Genomic DNA, 19864 nt, shown 5'->3' on the forward strand with positions numbered 1-19864 from the left:
ACACGCACATGCTCGCACAGATTATTAGGACATAATTGTCTAGGGTTTGTTGGATCCATTCATTGCCCCTTCTGTCCACCCTATAGGGACCTTAATGCTACTTATATCGTGTTGTTACTAGCTTTTTATCCTGACACTGTCCAGCGGCATATCATGCAGATGCATCAGGTTCTGTCTGTCTGCATTCTACCCTGACACCAACTGTCCTTGTATCATGCTGCTGCAGCAGGTGCTGTCCAGTTGATTGGGAGCATATAATGACACTGTGGACGGTTCTGTCTGGCTATTTGCTCAGCTTGCAACAAGGTGAATGTCGGCAGTGAGATCTTACACCAAAAGCAGTGGTATTTGATGACTTAGGAATGAGAACGGACTGCTACTGTAGCAAGGTAGTTTATCAGTAGGACATGAGGCCCATGCACATGACGGGATCACTCTAGTAATACAAAAATTAATAATATAGTAATTATTAAGAAATAACCAAAGTCTGGCTTTTGAATATTAAAACCTCCCTCCTTGACAATAAAAATATTTGCTTTGTTATAAGGGTCAACAGAGTCAGAGTGGTTAATAGATTCCCATGCTTACCCAAATGTCCAAGGGGAGGAGGTAGATGCTTATTATTTCCTACCTCCTACTGTGTTTGTGTTAATTGAGTACACCTGCGTCATGCAGTGTAACCCTAACCCTAACCCTAATTTCCACCGGATCCGTGTTTGGTTCGGCTCCGATCCGTCACAGCAGACAGAGCAAATAGATTACACTCTAGTCTATGTGTTCATTTCCACTAGCTTCACTGCATTGCGGATCAACTGTGTCTCACTCCAGCAGTCTGGACTCTTGCGGATCAGATAAGCAAGTAGGAAGTCGCCGCAGCACTTTGCATCAATTCAACCGCATTAAGCACCAAGCAGAGGAAGTCAGACAGCGGCACAACATTAAGACATCCGTGTAATTTTCAGAATAAAACACACTGTATTTACAGCTGATCGTATTTCACTTAACTTCATCAACAAAACTTCACAATGAGCGGATCCAAGTCTGGAGTCAACAGGTCAGAGGTTTTCAGAGGTCAATCCTGTTGAGATGCACGTGATTGTGTGTCTCAGTTGACCTTGTAGTGATGCCTTCATTTCCCATCATGCCCATCCCTGCACAGATTGCTAGTTGGCAGTGTTGATTAGTCACTGTAACCAGCACATTGATGAAATGTTATAGCCTTCAATTACTCTATCCCATGTGGAAGGACTATGATGAATTCATAATACTTACAGTATATTTCTGCATGTCAGTTGAGCCTTTTTTTTTTACACTTTTGTCATGCATTTCAGCACCTGACTTAATGTAAAGCAATGATCTATAATGTAATGTAATGTGTAATGATGCCCTCCCAAATGCTCCACCTTCACCATCAATGCCAAATATATGCATCTTTAGGCCCGAAAATTCTCACTTTAAGTGGTAATTATTACCAATGCAGGGATACTCAACTTGCCCATACATATTTCTAGCATGTTGGGACATTTTGGGACCAGCAGCAACATGTCCAAGCAACCGGATGGAATCCTCACAGTAGCTACTGTCTTTAATCGACTCATCCTTCAAGATGGAGAATCACGGACAAATGCAATTTGCAAAATGCAAATGCAAAACTTCTACCTTCAGAAATCTAACTTCTACCTTCAATTTCTCGGATTTAAGAACATTTCTAGGATTTTAGAACAATTGAAGAGTTTTAGGACATTTCTCGGGTTTTAGGATATTTCTATAATTTAGGGACATTTCTAGGATTTTATGACATTTCTTAGATTTTGGAATGTTTCTAGGATTTTAGGACATTTCTAGGATTAGGACTTTTTTTGGATTTAGGACATGTTAAAAATTTTAGGATATTTTCAGAATTTTAAGGACTTAGCTAGGACCTCTGTCAGGGGATCCCACACTGGCCTTTTTTTGATAAACAAGCTCTATTTTGATGCTGTTTTATGCACTCTGGCACCTTATGTATACTAAAAGTACAAGAACAATTCCCAATGTGTCATTTTTACTGAGAATCAAAAAATGGTTGGGGGGCCACATTGCACCTTACTGGGGTCCAGATTTCTGGCCGTAAGTTGAGTATTACTGCCACTGTGCATAAATAGGGAAAAAACTGAATTTGTTAAGCAAAATGTTTTTGGATGAAAACATGAAACAGTTTAGCATATGCACTTAGAATAAGAATAACTAACTCATATTACCCACCAAAATCCCTTTCTGCGCATCAGCTTTGCACGTCCTCAAAAATTAATGTGACGAGGACGCAAATGCAGTATGTTTATTAGGAGCAGGGGCAATGTAGAACTGTAGCAGACGTGCAAAAGCACTGATGCTGTTTTTCATCATCAATATGTCACATTGAGAGACACATACTCCCCATTGTCCCGACGGGCTTGATTTAGAGGCCTTGCTTACCATGAACATTGTCGCAGGTGTCGCCTTTTCTTGCTGATATCTCAACATTAACATGATAGTAACCTCCTCTAATGTTGCCATGTCTACCATGAACATTGTCGCAGGTGTCGGCTTTTTCTGCTGTGATCTCAACATTAACATGATAATAACCTCCTCTAATGTTGCCATGTCTGTTGTCCACACATCCAGTATACAGCCTGTGCCCTCTCATGTGCCCTGTAGAGGTATCCCACAGTAGCACACGTCACATATAGGCGTGAATATATAAATATATATATATATATATATATATATATATATATATATGTGTGTGTGTGTGTGTATATATAGCGCTCATGATGCAGCTGGACACATACGCGAACATAAGGTCAAAGAGCAAGTTTTCATTTCAAATTCCATTGTAAAATGGAAAAAATCGGATAACTCGCTTGTGTTTTAGTATTTTCCCTGCTGTAGTGATATTACTGCCCTCTTTCCTCCAGTGTGTTCATGTTGTCTTGTTGCATGTCTCATTTCAGATCCAGAGTTTTGATGAGAGTAGTGTCACAGGGAACTACACAGGAGCAGAGCATTTAGGTAAGTTATTAACCATATCATTATTCAGTAAGGTTTTCACATTTTCCTTTAAATTTAGGTTTGGTTTGTTTAAACAAACCAGATTATAATGCATTATAATCTTTTCATGTCACAGCATCATTATAGCTGTACACACTGTTAAATATTCATAATGCTGTAGCAACAATCATACATTATAATGCATTTCATAATGACTTATAGAGTTGAGTAACATCACAATTACTGGTCACTCTCTGACTTTTTGTAAAGATCATGGCGTATTCTAGTTTTCTATAGCTTAATATCTTATAATCAATGAATTATAATGTGATTTTTAAGTTACTTTGAGTGGTCATTAAGTGCCTCAAGTAAATAATGAAATTCCTGAGGTATAAGCAGAGTACATTTCAAGTTAAAACACGCTCAAATTAATGTCCAAAAAGAGTGGAGCATGTAACCAGTCCACGGGCAGTTCCCACAGCATGGCCCAACAAAATACTGAAGAAAAGAGAGCTGGCTGGTTTGCTCTGTGGATCACAATCAAATGTAGGTCACGAAATAGTGACAGAACAGAAGAATAAAATAGGGATAAGAACAACGAGACACTATCCGTGGTAATTAATTTTTCTGATTAAACGAAGAATACTACTCTGTTTTGTCTAATGGTCTGACTTTTACCCCCACCAATAACACCAGCGCTTTCCATACTAAAGTGTACTTATTTTGTTTTTCCGTAATCTTCATCTGAAAATGTGGTATTTCCACAGTGCAGGCCACACACACAACTTTCCAAATGGTAATATTCCTACTAATGATGATTGGTCCACCAATTTCAAACCCAAATCTAGATTTTCATCCACAGTAGCCAACCTGGCTCTGATTACTTTTACTAAGAAAGTGGACTTTGAGATTAATCAATTATTGTGTGCTCATCCTCTTATTCCTAAATCCAACCAATCCCACAAAGAGCGTTCATCCTTGAATGAACTTTCTAATAAGGATATCATTATCCGCCGAGCAGACAAGGGAGGCACTTTTGTTGTGATATCCAAGGACAAATATATCAGGGAAGCACATCGTCAACTTGACACTGAACACTATGAGAGGCTTCAAAGCAATCCTTTGCTGAATTTGACCACCAGGAGGGGTTGTTTTTTCTCTAAGTCACTATCTCTCAGATAGAGGGAATACCACCAATAATTCTTAAAATTAACAGACTTTTTTTGTTTATGGATGAAATATATAAACAAAGAATTGGTGTTCCAATGGGCTCTTGTTTTTCTCCCAATTATGTCTGTCTGTTTTAGGGTTTGTGGGAAAATAAATATGTATTGCATCTAGATAATACTTACTATCCTTGCATCGCCTGATATGGCAGTTATATTGACGATATATTCTTAATTTTTGATGGCAATGAAACTGCTGGATTTTCATCAATATTTGAACTCCATTAACAACAATATTAAGTTTTCTATTGATTACTCACAGCACAGCATTCATTTTTTGGACCTCACTATTTTTAAGGGCATTGAGGGCCAGCTGCATACTATGCTTTTTAGGAAAAGCCGTGCACGCAACACCATCCTCAGAGCAGATTCTTTCCACCCTCACATCTTAGACGTGAGGACATTTGTGATATTGAGATGGATTTTATTGAGCAGGCTGGGGCGCTACGTCAATTCGCTTTCTTAACAGAGCTTACAAACCCAGGGTTGTCAAGCAGCCTTTTGATAGAGTACAGTCCCTTGAGCGCCGTTCACTTCTGCAGAAGAACACCAGTCATCAGCCTTAACATCAGTCTCGTCCATTTTTTGTCACCACATGCAGCACGCATGCTGAACAAATCAATTCATGTCATTAAAAATAACTGGCACATTATTGAGACTGATTCGGTATTAAGTAAACTTTTTCCTGACCCCCTTGTTTTTTTTTTTTATAAGGCATGCCCTCACTTTTAGGGACAATCTTATGAACTTGCATCTTCTAGCAGATAAAAAGCATACTTGGCTGACCAAACCATCTGGCACTTTTAAGTGTATGCATTGCCCTTACTGTAGTAATGTTATGCAGACAAAAGAGGCTTTTAGATCCATCAGCTGGATGTGTGTAGCTATCTTGGTCTTAATGAAGATATTGATTTTTCATGTTTCCTGTAATTTGCCTATGGATAGCCGGTGGCTTTATGGAGGTATTTGAAATGGAGGTGTATATATATATATATATTATTTATTTTTTTTTGTATGTGTATGTGCACATTGGGTTGTCTCATCATTTTTTGGATGTGTGTGTGTATGTGTGTATATGCGTATTTTTTCATACATGAGTGTCACCTAATTTCATGTTCCTTTTTTGTAATTACGTTTTGTTATTCATTCAGCTTTTACCTGTCTATCATGTGACTATGTGATCATTTGTTACTGGGTCCGCCGCTATATAGGCAGGGCTACATCCACAATGCATATGTTTTTGAAGCCCTGACAAAGGCCGGTGTTTGGTCGAAACATGTTGGCTTTTTTAATGATTTAGCCACTATAATAAAGGCTTTTTAATGTAAATCCTACTTGTTTTTCAGGTTATAAGTTTCTTTATGTGGTCATTGTTTTGCAAATTGTTAAAAAAAAATCTATGCAAGAAAGACAGAAAATGTAAACTTTGATTATTGGGTCATTGTTTCAGAGACTGAGTACTCCAGTTTGACACAACTTTTTAATAATGAATTACTGAGTAATGGACATATGATGGCATGTAATGTTTCACAAGAAAAAACTCAATCCAATGACTAAATTGAGTGAAATTACAGATAACACTTCATAACAATTCTACTCTAATACAACACTGATAGCAGAAAACAGACCCCCAGAGCTGTGTAGTTTTTTTTTTTTGTTGAATATCTTTAGGGAAGTCTTGTTGCTAAAGCACCCGTGCCACCAGAACAAGCGGCAAAAATCTAAGTTTATATTTAAAAAACAAAAACCTTAAAATACCATTTGAAGTTTATACTTAGGCATTGGGATTCCTGTAGTCTTAATCATGGATTAAAGTTAAGATAAGGTTAATAAATGACTTTTGGATAGGTTTTGCAAACCTAGGTTTTGCAAACCTATCCAAAAAATGATGAGACAACCCAATGTGAGCCAATGAGACTGCATAACAGGCACACAACACCCTAATTGACACAAGATATGAAGCACCATCCTACATCAAATTTTTAGCATTTTTTTTCAGCAATTTTTTAGCAGACTGAAAAAGCCCTTATTGTTTTTCCTGCTTTGCATCACTGAGGGCCAGCAAGCATTTTAGGGAGTGCCTCTGTGTGCCATTTTACTCAGTTAGACGAGGCCAACAGTTTACCCCTGTTTCAAGTCTTTGGGCGAAGTTAAGCTAAACAAACTATAGATCTATGTCTTAACTAGCCAGTAAAGGCATAGATCCAGAATTTGTTTAAATGACAGACATGAAAATTATATTCTCCTATGTGCCTCTTGAAAAGAAGAAATAAACCATACTTCCTGAAACACTGGACATCCAGTCTCAGTTCCAACTACTGGCGCTTGGTCAGTGACCCTCAGCATCAAATACCAACACAAAGCAGCACCCTTTAGTGGTGGTATGAGACACACCAGGCAGCAGCATCTTTTGGTGCTCAGAGCAGCTGCTATGGAATAGAGAATGAGAAAGTCCACATAGGGTGGGCAGAGGGAGCAGTGGATGGGTCAAACCAACTCTGGACTCACCCAGAAGACTGCTGTGTCCCATGTGAAACCAACATGGTCTCATCCCAAGCTGTCACATATTTCAGCTTTGCAGTGGACTTCTGCATCTTTACATGACATTCTAAGTATCATTCTGCGTATGCTGTTACTGTAACAGGATGGTGCTACTGTGATGTCAACAAGTGCACATAGTTATGTTTTGGCATCAAAAGCATATGGCAGCCAACAGCAGGATGTCAACAAATCAACATGCTGGCACAGATGGTTAAATTAGGGTAAGGAGGCACATGGTAAGTTGTACAAAAAACCATTACATTCAGATGTGAAGTGAACATTGGACTGGACATGAAAGTCCAGGGCTTGTTGGATCCATTCATCGCACCTCCTGCCCATGTCCTACTGTGTTTTATGTAGATGTGACAGGTTCTGTTAAGTTGTGTTCTCAAGTGATGCTGCAGATGATGCTGCAGGTGATGCTGCAGGTTCTGTCTGGCTGTTTGGCAGTGTGTAATGACGCTTCTGTCCGGACTTCTCGAATAGAGTTGTCCAGCTGCGTTTCATGCAGGCATGAAAGGTGGCTTCACTAGCAAGGACCACACCTCAACAAGAAAATCATTTCGATGATTTATTGACATGAATGTAAATTGGTATACACATTGATGTTGAATTATTGTGGGACGGGTGGTTGAGTGTGCTGTGAGGAAGCTTCAGTGGGGAATCCGCCGTGGCTCCCGTGCATGACAGACCCCCAAAAGCGCGCATTATATGAGAGAGGACAAAGCCGATTTGAGATCTCTTAGGTCGCAACGGATGTAACGGTGATAAGCTTGGCAGGACCATTGGCCCATGATCTGAATCAAGTGTTCCGGTATACCGCTGCGGGAAGCCGAGGTGGCGGCTCCGATTCTGAAAGAGTGTCTGGAGTAATGCATGGGAGAGATGCCTGACAAAGACAGAACCTGACGGAAGTGTTGATGGAACCAAAAGCGGGTAACCACCTGGCTGGATTCGGATGCAAACAGAGGGTCATCTTGGGATATGCTTTGTGATGTCCGGAAATGTAAGTCGGTGGAGAGAATGAGGAAGGGGTTTAGAACTGATTGAATGTTGAAGTAGAAGACGGGAGTGGGTTGGCTAGATTGGTTGGTTTTGGTTCTTTTCAAATAATAAACTATGGTGTCATTGGAGAAAAAGGAAAGGTTCCGAAAGGCAGGCATGCCAACGTGGATCATGCTGAAGGGTCGAAGCAGTTTTAATTCCCAAGACAAAATGGGCATGGGTGTTGTGAAAGTGGTGGAAATAATTCCAAGCAGATCAATATGAAGAGAGAGTTGCGGGGAACAGGCTATTGATAATGGTGTTCTGGGATTCCAAGATCAGGGGCATTAAAGCTGGGTTTAGATGTTGAAAGTCAAGGCCGAATATAGAGGAACCGGAGTCGGGTGTGCATCTGCATGGGGGGCCAAGCTTCTGAACTCCTGAAAAGAGAAATGAGACAGTGAGTCAGCTAACTATTTGTGACTCAATTCATGGCCCCACAACATAGCGGCGACAATGATGGGCTAGATCTCAAAGAGAGCAGATGAAGTGACCTGGCAGTCTCCTTCCAGCTCCGGGGGCCATTTGCCTAAGAACCATCTTCTGTTGTAAAAACCCCCAAACCCGGCAGACGGAGCCACGTCAGTGAATAGGCTGATGTCCTGAGGATGAGACAGGTGATCGTCATAAAAGTAGGAGATTCCGTTCCAATTGCCAAGGAGATAGAGCCAGAAGTGGAGCTCAGCATGGCTCGGCGCATCGAGAGAGACGGAGGTCATGACGACGGGACAGAAGAAGCAACAGACAACAGGTGAGAAGGGAAGGCCCGTCCCTGGGGAACAATGTGGAGAGCAAAATTGAGGTGGCCCAGGAGGGAAAGGAGCCAATGTTTGGTGCAATGCGGGGCAAGGAGAAAATTCAAGATCAAAAGGCATATGCGGTTAAGCTTCTTGGCCAGAAGCGAGGCTTGAAACAGTTCCGTATCAAGGGTGACACCGAGGAATTCAAGGGAGGTGGCAGGGCCCAGAGTCTTCTCAGCAGACAAAGGGACGCCAAGGTCCGAAAAACCGACGTGAGAGCAGTGAGACCAGAAGCCGGTGGCGAAGATGGAGGGGTGAAGACAAGGAAGTCGTCCAAAAGATAAGGACTAAGATTAGGACTAGGAGCGAAAGGTTATGGTTGTTTGACAGGATTCAGCAAAGTGCTTCCAACAAGGTGTTAGACTGCTCTTACACCCAAATGTGAGCCTGATGGCAAAGTAATAAGCACCACGCTAGCAGACACCAAAGAAACGCTAGAAGTCAGGATAGAGTCCCCCTCTATCCTGAACCTTGAAAGCGCTGGTGATGTCCTCTTTAGAGAGACAGGAACCTTTCCCAGCACATTTGATGAGGGCCATGGCATGGTGGACGGTAGCATAGTGGAGAGAAAAATCCTTGTTTGGGATCAGGCTGTTAATGCTGGGACGGTGCAACCACGTGGGGCCGAGAGATCCATTTTAATGCCTTTCTTGCCGGAGTACTTTTGAGTAGTGACACTGAGCGGGCGCACGCTGAAAGTCGGAAAAGGGGGATAGGCAAACAGATCATGAAGCCGTCCCTGACCTCCTTCACAAGCAGACCATCGACAGACTCAGGGTCATCAATCGCAGACCGGAGATTTTTGCATTTGAACGACGAAGATGGAGAGACCAAAAGTCCGGAATGGAAACCATCCATGAAGCCCCTAACAAGGAACTGCACAAAATCAGCATCAGGGTGGCCCTTGAGTGCTGCTGCCAAGGCAGGAATATTAACGGTCGTTGACAGGTACTCACCAAGAGACGGCGAAGTAGGGTTATGAGGACAAGCCGGGCGGCTTGGGAACCTCTGCAGAAGGAGCAGACGTGGAGAAAGCAGCACTGGGACATGTTGCAACCGGCATCGTTGAAGTTGTTGCAGATGGCACGACCTCCTTGGTGCATAACAGGCCTGCCCTTTTTGTCTACACCGTTGGATGCAGGAAAGATGGCGGGAGAGGCTGACACCGGCCTCAGACGCACGGGCACCGGAGGGGCCGCCGACAACGAATGGGAGAAGGACGCGGGCCGTGCCGAGGGTGGGCAAGGCTTAGTGTGGGCAGGAATGGCGCAAGAGGAGGCTGGGTGAGAGGGAGCACCACACAGGGAGCATTGCAGAGCCGCACAAGCAGCAAAAATGCAGCAGTGTATTCCGTTGTCCAGACCGCCCCAGTAAGTTTCCTTATTGAACTGTTGAAGACGGGCTGCAGCCTCCGAAGCAAAGTGGACAGGTTACTTTACATGACATCATTGCCGCCAAAGCGGAGGGCCAGATTGTGGACGACCGCCAAGTAGCTTTCATACTCCTGCCAACGGGCAGGATAACAGGAACATAGAACGTCCCAAAAGAGGGAGAAAGCAGACACAAATTTCGTGGGCGTAAGCTCCCTGGACTGGGTGGTCGACCTCCCGTGCTGTAGGGGGGGCTCCTCATGGCCATCGCGAAAGCGATCCCCGGGAGGCTGGCAAAGAGAAGGCAAGAGAAGTAGAGCTAGATCGACGTAATTACCATCAAGAGTCTGAGTACGACAATTGGAGGGAACCGGAGAGGGACGGGAGATGAAAGCGCCAGGAGGGTGGACAGGAGAATTAGCTGTGGCCAGGGTGAAAGCAGGCAAAGGCCGCTGTGACGGAAAACTATTGGAAAGGAGACCAGAACCGTGTGAAGGAATGACATGGTGCATGGGATAAGAGTGAAAATTGGGTGCCAACGACCATGGCCGAGACGGGTTGGGAGGTGTAGGTGGGAGTCTCAACCAAAGCTGGCTGCTGCGGGTCACGTGGAAGAATGGTAGGGGGCACTGACAACCTGGTGCTAGATGCCCCAGTGAGAGCTAACTGGTGCAGTTGCTGAGACTGCACTGCCGAGGTCGGTGTATCTGGCATGGATGCGATAGAGAAGTTGTCGGCTTTGGACCCCGAGGTCGCCTGCACTGGCTTTGTCAGAAAAGGTCGTCATCCGACGGGGACAAAGAGATGGAATCCATAATACAGAACGGGTGAGTAAGCAAATCGCAGTCAACAAAGAGAGGACAGGTCAGTGGCGTGTCGGTATGTGCTTGTGCAAATGCGAGAACAAAATGGGAAGAACAGGTTAGAAGGATATTTAAGTCGTAAGAGGTGTGGTTGAGGCGCGGTTGAGATGTGGTCCTCCTCCTGAAATTCTGTTAGATAGCTTCACTTTTGGCATTACAATCTTAAAGCAAAAGCAACTGTAAAGTATTGGTGTTTTAAGAGTTTGAAATGAGAACCTGCTAGTGAAACCAATACTCACTGGAGTTATTTTAGTAACAGTGCAGTTTACTAGCATGTATAGTAGAGTGACGTATGTCACGCATGTCAATGTATTCTGCATGGTTACATTACATCAGTAAAAAAACTTTTAAAAAATTTAAGCCACACTGTTACTTTTCCTATAAACCTAACTGCAAACTTTGTTGCCTAAACCTAAGAGAGAAAACCTAAAAAATTAAGTTTTAAGTGCATGAAACGAGAATATTTTGACCAATTGTCGGTTTCTGACGAGTTGGGAGTGAAATGTTGGGACTGTTGTTTTAAACCTTCACATATTGTAATCTTAGCTTGATACACTGAATATTAAGCTATGATTATAATGTTGATTATATGTTTTCTCTTTCCTCCCTGGTGTGTGAGCAGCGCAGGGTGTAATGCGGACCAACAGCTGCCAGTCAGACAGCAGTGGTTTCTTAGAGGAGCCCTTCGTCCCCTCTCTCTCTCAGCAGGCGTCACCAGGACCTGATCTCATCAAGGTCTCCTCACATAGTAACACATACTCACTTCTTTCACAAGTCCCCAGTGCTAAATCACTATCCCTTTAAACCAGCACACTGACTACATGACAGGATGTACTACTAAAATGTGATGTATAGTGCAGTATACAGAACCAATCCTGTGTCTGGTTGTTTGACTCTCTGTATTGTGTGTTTGGTTGCAGGCTCTGTCAGGCCTGTCAGGAGGGAGCACTGACAGCCAGAGCAGCGAGAGGCCAGACTCCCCCTCTCTATCTTCCCCTCATACCCCTCCATCTGTCCTGGCCTCCTCATCTCTGACCTCTGCTGTTGACAAATCTCCCCTCTCCTTACCCTGTCCTTCCCCAGAGCCTTCACTCTGTAATCCTTCCCCATCTCATGTCTGGTTGTGTCTCTCAAAATCTGAGCCGCAAAATTCAGAGTCGGAGAGTCCACCAGATCAGAATCAGTCTCCACCTTATTTACTGCCTATGTTACAGAACATAACACACTCCCAGTCTTCAGCTAACCCTTCTCCTGCCCCCTTTACCTCCCTCTCCCCTACATCTTTCCCAGTGGAACCTGCTTCGTTGATTTGGGAGTCAGAGGACAATAAAAAAGAGAAGAAGGATAATCCATCCCCAGACCTCTCCACTGCATTTCATGACACAGGCACAGTATACTCTACCTGTCCAGGTGTCCCACCTCCTGCCTTATCTCCTCCCTCATTTTCAAATTTGGACTGTTTGTTTTCTGACTCCATTGCTGGGTCTTCTTCACAGTGTGACTCCTCCTCTGGGAGTCCAGGGAACACACATTATGAAAAGGCTGACGTGGCTCTATTTGGAAATCCCTTCTCTGATTCCTGTGGCTTATCATCTCTTCTTCCCCATTCCCCCTATGTATCTCCCTCTGCCTCTCCTGATATCCATTGCCTGCCCCCCCCACTAAATAAGTCTAAAATTCAAGAAGACAATCCAAAAAATTCCCTTTTGCCATACTCTGATGAAATAAGTCCCTCTGATCCAGTTACCAATACACAAAAGAAGGAGAAAGAAACTTCATCATCACTCTCATTTCAGTTGGATAAGGACAATCCTCAGACCTCAGACCCCTCCTCTATTTTTCTGGACTCTGATTCCCAGGACAGCTGTACCATTCTGTCCTGCCTTTCTCCTCACCCCTCCATGCCAGATTGTCAGACTGCCTTATTGTCCTCATCCCATGATTCAGATGGTCTGATAGATGCAGCTGTTGGAGTTTCAGATCTGACAGAGCAGCCCATCTCCCAACAGGACAGACTATGCTCTCATGATCATAACACAGACCCTGCTCCAGCCTCTCCTGTCCAAGATGTTATTCATGTTAAGATGGATCACCCCTCTGTGGACCTTGGAAAGGGAGCCTCAGAGGGTGAGAGACTTTCTAACACTGTGCAGACTCCAGGTACTGATGTTTACATTTCAGATACAGAGGGCTTTGCCGACCTGTCACAAGGCTCTGGATTAGTCTCTGAGGAAGTATGTAACCAAACAGAAATAGATCTACAGGTCCCCTCCTTTAGTTTGCATGATGTGGTTTCAACTAGAACCAAAGCGGAAGAGTGTGAAAGGCAAGAGAATAGTTCAGAAAGTGAATCACTCAGAAGTCCTTCAGTTTTAGTGGAAGTGGAACCAAAGGATTTAATCACGATAGAGAGCTTGGATCTGGTATTTCAGACCTCAGTGGATGGCTCAGAAAGTGAAAGTGGAGATGTGGATGCCTTCTTTCAACAGCTTGATACTGAAGGGCGAGCCTATTGGGCAGAGCCCATCCAGATTTCCAATCCAACCCTTGTGCCTGCAGAGTCAGACAGCTTCAAAGCCTCAGGTGAATCTCCTGAGGATTTTTTGTTTTCTGGAGGCCCAGCTGTTGTAGAGCCATTTACATCCACAGACAGAGCTGTGGCTTTATCTTCAACGTCCTTAACAACAATGGACACTGACCAAACACCAAAAAATGCAACTGCCTCCTCAGGCACACCCTCCTCCTTGACCCAAGCTCCATTCCAATTCCCCTCTGCAACACAGGACCTCAAGCAATCCAGCCGCTCTGTTTCTGTCCAGATGTCTTCATCTCTGTCTTCTCATATTGTCCACAGGAAGGATGTTCCCTACATGACTGACTCAAAATCAATCCTCCCCCCTTGTGTTCTCCCTTTGGACACTTCTACCCCTTTCCGTGCTCTCCAGTCATGGACAGACCTGCAGATTCAACGACACACTCTCAATAAGAAGTTATCCCATGGGACTCCTCATACGGCTCCAGGAAAAGTAACCATATCCACGAGTGCCACAGAGACGACACACAGACCTACACTGAACTACTCTGTGTCTCCATATTTCCCTCTGCTGTCCAATGACTGGCAGGAACATGACTGTCTACCTAGAGATTACAGCACTACGTCACTCTCTGTGGATAAAGGGTTGTGGCCTGGTGAGGAGGAAGAGCTGGACGGCAATGGAAATGAAGATAGAGAGAAGTTTTGGGATGTTGATCAAATGCCCACCATGGGCTGCTGCTGCTCCTGTGACCATCAGTGCAGCTGCTGTACAGAGAAGAGTTACAACAAGCAACACACTCTGGGAAACATGCCTGTGAGTAATACCACACTCTCTATTTTGTGTCCTTATTTAATTTTATGTCTTCAGTCAAACACATTCACATTGATCACAAGTCTGTCAGGTTTAAATGTCTGCTGAAAGATTTTTAGAATTGGTAACACATTTATAATCTAATTTGTAGTTGTTTTTTAATCAGTTTCTGTTTTTTTTACACCATTACATGTTTGCAGCTAAGTTAGATGTGGCTACATAAAGTATTGTCATAGTTCATGTGATGTCCTACAAAAATGCACAAACATCAGTTTTTGGAATTAGCAGCCTAGGGATGATATTAGGTCCTTAACATACAGTTACGTTAAGTGATGTACATTTACAGAGGTTAGATTTAAGCAATGAAAGTCACTATGGTTATGTTAGGAAAAGAAACACTCAAACAGTCTTTAGGTTTAGGCAGGTAAAGTCACTGTGGTTAGGTTTAAGAAAAGAAACATGGTGACATGCCCTAAAATAACGCAAAGCTCTCTCAAAGCTCACACTTTTCCGAACATGCGTTTCCTTGAGAAAGTCCCAGGGTTAAAGCTGGTGTTTTGTGACTGATCCACCACAGCAGCATGCCTTATCACAGTTCAGGACCTCTTTCTTGCTTCCCATCAGCACATTGGTCATGAGATAACAGCCTTTCAAAATACATGGGATATGCACAAATTTATGATGCATACATTTTCCATAGGAAATTTTACAAACCATTTGTGAGAATAACCTGGTTATCAAATGTTTTGTGGATGTACATAAGTATGAAAACCTTTTTTTATGCTTCTAACCTTAGCTCTGGTTAATGATTTTTAATGCTAAATTGTCAGTTGAAACCTCATACTCATAATGCCGATGTGGATCATATTGATTACTGTAAGCTGATGATTATTATAACCAAATTATAAAAATTATAGAATATACCAAATTATAGAAATATAATTATAAAAATATAATTAATTATAAATAAAATATAATTATAGAAATATACCAATATACCAATATACCAAATTATAGAAATTATGAAAAAGCATAAAGCTTTTTCATAATTTCTCATGCGGATTAGCATCTGATTGACATGTGCATGTTAATTCCGTGAATATAACGTAATGACACAGACATTTTCATTACTTTTCTACTTTCAATGGAATACCACTTGTTTTCCCATTGTAGATGGGATGAGTCTTAAAACCCGCCAATGAGCTAGCATTGCTGCACCTCCAGTTCCCTTGTCTCAAGGTTTATGGGTTGTTTTGAATGGGTTTTTGTTTAGAAGCCTCAAATAAGGTCTATGGTTAACACGAGCTGAAGAGACTTTCACACTTTGTTCAACGGCATAAAATACCTGAGTAAATACCCTACAATGAATTCTGAAGCTTTTATGTGTCTTTAAAATGGTGGTTGCTAAAAAGTGGCTAAAGGACACACCGCTGCACGCAAACATGGCTTTATAGTTTCATAGTGGTGTCGACATAAAATCTGTGTGTTTATAGCCTGGCAGTAGCTTTTTACTTCTATCGATTGCAGTTAGGCTAAAAGATCCTAAAAGTGGTGTTCATTTGTGAAGATTCTCTTGCTGAATAAAATGTGCAAGTAACATAGACATCTGTTCACCACAGAGCTTATTTATAATTAAAAAATACCATAGGCTTTTTGATGAGGGAACCACTGAAAAGCACTTGCAGCTCTCACACAGGGTTGCAAGACCACAACATTCTCCAGCCTCATAAAACCCAAAATTCGGCTCTCTTATCTGGAGGTGCAAAATGCTCTCCCTTAACACCAAAATATGCAGAGAGGAGTCTCAATACAGTTTATGAATTGTCTTACTGTATTTCATAACAGTCAAAGGCTGCCCTGGATAAAGAATCAGAATCCATTCCACACATTTTTTGCAGGTATTAAGTAGATCTATTAGAACCCCGTAAACAAAGTGCCACGATTCACTGAATTATTCAAACTGATGTCCTGCAATGACTGGTTAACAAGTAGTATTCATGAGTTGTGATCAAATGTATTACTAATTATTTCTTGCTCCATTATCTTACATCAGACACAGAAAAATATGTCAGTGAAAACAACAATATGCTGAATACATCTTCACTAAGACATGGTGTAAGTGCCCAGACACAGCAGGACAGACAAAGTGGACGCTCATGGGAGGAGAAGGCTTTTTTTCTCATCCTGGATGTATATTTTATTTTAGCTTTCATTTGTGATATTAAATGGAAAAAACACTATCACTGAACAGAAAAATGCTTTTGTGTGCAATACAACTCATCAGAGTGTATTAGATTTGAGAGGAAGAACAGACGTGTGTCTCTATAGGTCGGGTTATTGATAGTTGGACCTACTCCTTGCCAAGGAGCAGCATGTTTCACTCCCACCTTCATTTAGTTTTGCATTATAAGACAGCAGAACTACAAGCAAATATGAATTGCCATATTAAATTTCCATATGACATAATTCAAGTTCAGCATCACAGAACAGCTGTGGCTTGGTGGCTTAGGTACAGTGGCCATCTCTGGCCCCTGCAGTCCACATGTAAAAGTTTCCTCAGGAAACTGAACACCAAATTGCTATGGATGGCTGTTCCATAACTGTTCGAGTGTGCTGGTAAGTGTTAATTTCATTCTGGTTGGCAGGTGGCATCTTGCATGGTAGCCTCTACCATCAATGTGTGAATGTGTAAATGGGGCTTGCGCTGTAAGGCCCTTTGATTGGTTTCAAAGACTACAAGGTGCTTTATGAACACAGTACATTAGCCAACTTTTTTTGCTTAACCATTAACTGAAATGGAACATACTGAATGCACGGTGTTGTTGTTCAGAGAAAAGGTAAAAAAGTCATTTGTGCATGGTAAAAAGATGCAAAGCAACAAAATGAATGTTATATTTTACATATAAACTATAAATAAAAAATAATACATTTGTATGTAACCTCTTTGTAATTACATTATATTTTATTTTATGCAGTAACCATGATTTAATTCCTTTTTTTCTCAGTAACTGGTACAGATTATAAAAACATGCACAGTCTGAGGTGCTGCTTGTTGGCTGTAAGACAGAGTGTGTCTGATGCTCCAACTGTGATGCAAGTTGAAAACCGATGATACACTGTATGTAATGAATGTATGGTCAGTGCAGCAGTTTCTCTGATGGTAGATGTGGATGTTTTTGTCAGAGATGGGAGTGAGCAGTGAGCTGTGGCGTGTCCACCCTCCAGTGAGTCACGATGTTTGCACATTGGTATAAACAGTTTATGTGTTGCTGTGTTACCATTGTTGTTGAGATGGAGTCCTCTCAGAGCCAGGACCACATTAACATATCAATGTCTCATTTGCATGAGGAGCTTATGGAGCTCTCTGAGAGTTGGACACAGGTTTGTTCAATGAAAATATATGGTGCACAGATCTGAGTGCAGCCTTAGCAAGTTTGGCTTTGACCCCGGGAACAATAATCAGACTTGACCCAGACCACCTGAGAGGTCTGAATGGTTCATAATGTAACAACAGATAAAAGGAAAAGAAAATGTCAGTGTTTTATCATCCAATAGCGATATTTTCAAATCAGTTCTTTGACACATAGAATGAAAGAGCACTGATGTCCATATTCCTGGTTCAAAAAATAAAAGACATATTATAATATTAGTAGTATAATTTATAATAAATAAAGTATCTACATTTATAGTGACAACAAATAAAAATCACTCCCTTATTACAATGAATACCTGTTGAAAACCTTGTGTGTAGGTGGTTTTAGTACAATAAAATAACATACATTTACAGTGAAAGTAAATTACAAGAAAAAAATATTTAAATTTTAGTAAAGTTCTGTCTTTTAGAAATGTTTGCATAGCTGCTTTTAACACACTAAAAGAATGTACTTGAACTGTGAAGACAAATTATATTGGCAAGAAATGTCTTTGAATTATAAAAAAGTCAGTTATGTAACTTATTTTAAACGGTAAAATTAGGTTCTTTGACAATCAAATGTTGTAAAAAAAATGTATATATTAGATTGGAACATACAGAAAATCTGATGGTCACGTGTTCAGATTTATTTTGTTATTTTTAAAACATGCAAGTACATTTACACATTTTTTTCTGTTAAAAAACATTGCTGGTTTGCACACTGTGTGCATGTAACTTGCCTGAAAATGTTCTATCATTCTCAAATTTCCATCTTCTCCATTAGCTGGATATGTAAATAAAAGGAACCCTTTGCACATGTCGTCCACAGTACTCTCTGGATGAATTGGAGGAGATGATGCTGTGTCTGCAACAGTTCCGCACTGTTCTCAGCAACATGGAGGAGCAGCTTTCTGAAGACCAGGCTGCAGTTTACAGTGCTCTCTCTGACCAAGACAGGTACACACTCCAGTTTATAACCCTGTTTGGACTGTGAGATGTTTCACTTAGTGTCAGCATTAACATTACAACATTGTGACTATGATACTGTATTTGGTTTAGTTTATATTCTGGAACATTGGGCTCCAGTTTATGAGGCCGCCTGACCCTGACATGTACATGAAAGATTTATCCCTGACATTAGAGCAGGAAGAAACAACACTCTGTCCCTTTCCTAAAGCCTCATTCCCACTGAACAAAAAAAAAATGCTAATACGCACTAAGTGTGTGTGTGTGTGTGCGTGTGTGTGTGTGTGTAGGGAGAAGGTTCGGGACATAGAGGAGTTGAGGCGAGCGGTCAAACAGGAGGCTGGTGAGCTGGAGATGCAGTTGAATGAACTGGCCCACCACTATGATGACAGCTTGAAAATGGTAACACACTCAGTCACACTCCCTCCTGCATGTTGGTAGAGTGGGGTGTATAAAAAACATGAGAAAATAAACTAAATACCATCAGCACAAAATTCACTAATGATAAGTGATTACTCCTGTGAATTGTATCAGTTAAAATGTCATTCAATACTATAATATATCAGATATACCATTATTGTGATACTACAGTAATGGGACCTTGAGGCAACAGTGTTGATGACACCCCACAATACAAAGGTTACTGGAGTCAGAAATGTAAAGTTTATGGGTGTCTTGGTGGCACGTAGGCATTTTATCCTTGGCACTATTGTGGCTCAGAGGTAGAGTGGGTCGTCCTGTAATTGGAAGGTCAAGGGTTCGATCCCCACCTTCTCCAGGCAACATGTCGAAGTATCCTTGGGCAAAATACTGAGTGAAAATCAGAATGATTGTGTATAAATCAGAGTGAAAATCAGAGTGATTGTGTATAAATGATTACTAAGTAGCAGTTGGCACCTCGTACAGTAGCCTCGGCCACCAGTGTGGGAATGGGAGACATATAGTGTGAAATTGCTTTGAGTGGTCAAAAAGACTAGAAAAGCACTATACAAGTTCAGTCCATTTACAAGTTACACTACACATAGACATAGAAGAACTAGTTGAGACAAAAGCTGACTGCTGCATTGCCTCACATCGCCAGTGTGTCGGCCAAAAGTTGCACTTGAAAACACCAGCAAGACAACAGCCTGTCCAAATAGCATGGTACTCTGTATTCTTCATTCAAAAAGGGAAAGGGGAAGACCATTAGGGAGGAATCATGATGCTAGTTAGCCAGATAGCACATTAACAATACAACCAGATGTTAAAAGAACAAATGATACATGAACATACACCATTAAACAATA

General features: G+C 41.8%; 1 protein-coding gene across 4 annotated transcripts in view; it reads left to right on the forward strand.

The window, feature by feature from the left end:
* itprid1 (ITPR interacting domain containing 1) overlaps positions 1 to 19864 on the forward strand; it is a 66534-nt gene that overhangs the window by 26569 nt on the left and 20101 nt on the right. For all 4 annotated transcript variants that reach the window (XR_015775363.1, XR_015775362.1, XM_088072024.1 and 1 more), the window contains 5 exons: positions 2973 to 3030; positions 11476 to 11588; positions 11774 to 14203; positions 18442 to 18569; positions 18869 to 18980. Coding sequence is in view for 2 of the 4 variants with exons in the window: in XM_088072024.1 (XP_087928150.1) it covers positions 2973 to 3030; positions 11476 to 11588; positions 11774 to 14203; positions 18442 to 18569; positions 18869 to 18980 (2841 nt within the window). In the remaining 2 variants the exon portion in view is untranslated. The remainder of the gene's footprint in view (positions 1 to 2972; positions 3031 to 11475; positions 11589 to 11773; positions 14204 to 18441; positions 18570 to 18868; positions 18981 to 19864) is intronic.

The sequence above is a fragment of the Plectropomus leopardus genome, chromosome 21 (genome assembly GCF_026936395.1).
Source record: "Plectropomus leopardus strain MGB_pleo_1.0 chromosome 21, ASM2693639v1, whole genome shotgun sequence".
Taxonomy (NCBI): Eukaryota; Metazoa; Chordata; class Actinopteri; order Perciformes; family Serranidae; genus Plectropomus; species Plectropomus leopardus.